Source organism: Arachis ipaensis, chromosome B02 (assembly GCF_000816755.2).
Source record: "Arachis ipaensis cultivar K30076 chromosome B02, Araip1.1, whole genome shotgun sequence".
In the NCBI taxonomy this organism is placed as follows: domain Eukaryota; kingdom Viridiplantae; phylum Streptophyta; class Magnoliopsida; order Fabales; family Fabaceae; genus Arachis; species Arachis ipaensis.
This window is the reverse complement of record NC_029786.2, coordinates 15,382,736-15,383,326: the sequence shown is the minus strand read 5'-3', so window position 1 is coordinate 15,383,326 and position 591 is coordinate 15,382,736. Positions and strand designations below refer to the sequence as shown.

General features: G+C 26.7%; 1 protein-coding gene across 1 annotated transcript in view; it reads left to right on the top strand.

Annotated features, from left to right (window-relative positions):
• LOC107628236 (outer envelope protein 80, chloroplastic-like) overlaps positions 1 to 591 on the top strand; it is an 8,327-nt gene that overhangs the window by 6,039 nt on the left and 1,697 nt on the right. The window contains exon 9 of the mRNA XM_016331003.2: positions 329 to 476. Coding sequence (XP_016186489.1) covers positions 329 to 476 — 148 coding nt within the window. The remainder of the gene's footprint in view (positions 1 to 328; positions 477 to 591) is intronic.

The window sequence follows — 591 nt, the reverse complement described above, 5'->3', positions numbered from 1 at the left end:
TACAGGCGTATCAAATTACATAACGTTACATAAACAAGATAATTATTTTTTACATATTAATTATGTGATTAATCATCCATAGAACGAATATAATTATTAAACACTGTTAATGTATTAAAAGTAAATTCTTTATTTATATATTTACTACATATTCTTTAAAAAGAAGTGTTATTTGTAGACTAAAAGAGTAATTTACCATTTTATCATTGAAATTAATATACAGAGATAATGATAAAAGTAAACAAAGATTTTTCTGTTGTTGTGCTAGCTAATTAATTATGATTATTATTATTATGATTATTTATTTATTTGCAATATTATTTGGCAGGTTTAATGGTGGTTCACTTGTAGGAGCCACTGCTCCATATGAAGCATTTGCAATTGGTGGCCCCAACAGTGTAAGAGGCTATGGTGAAGGTGCAGTTGGTTCTGGTTACTCATGTGTGGTTTCAAAGAATGAATTCTCATTCCCATTGGTATAGTAATAATAATGCTGCCTAATAATACTTTACAATTAGTGTTACCTATTTTAGTATATTTATGTTACATACAGTAATTACGGCGGTTATAATATTTTAAAAAGTGTGATTA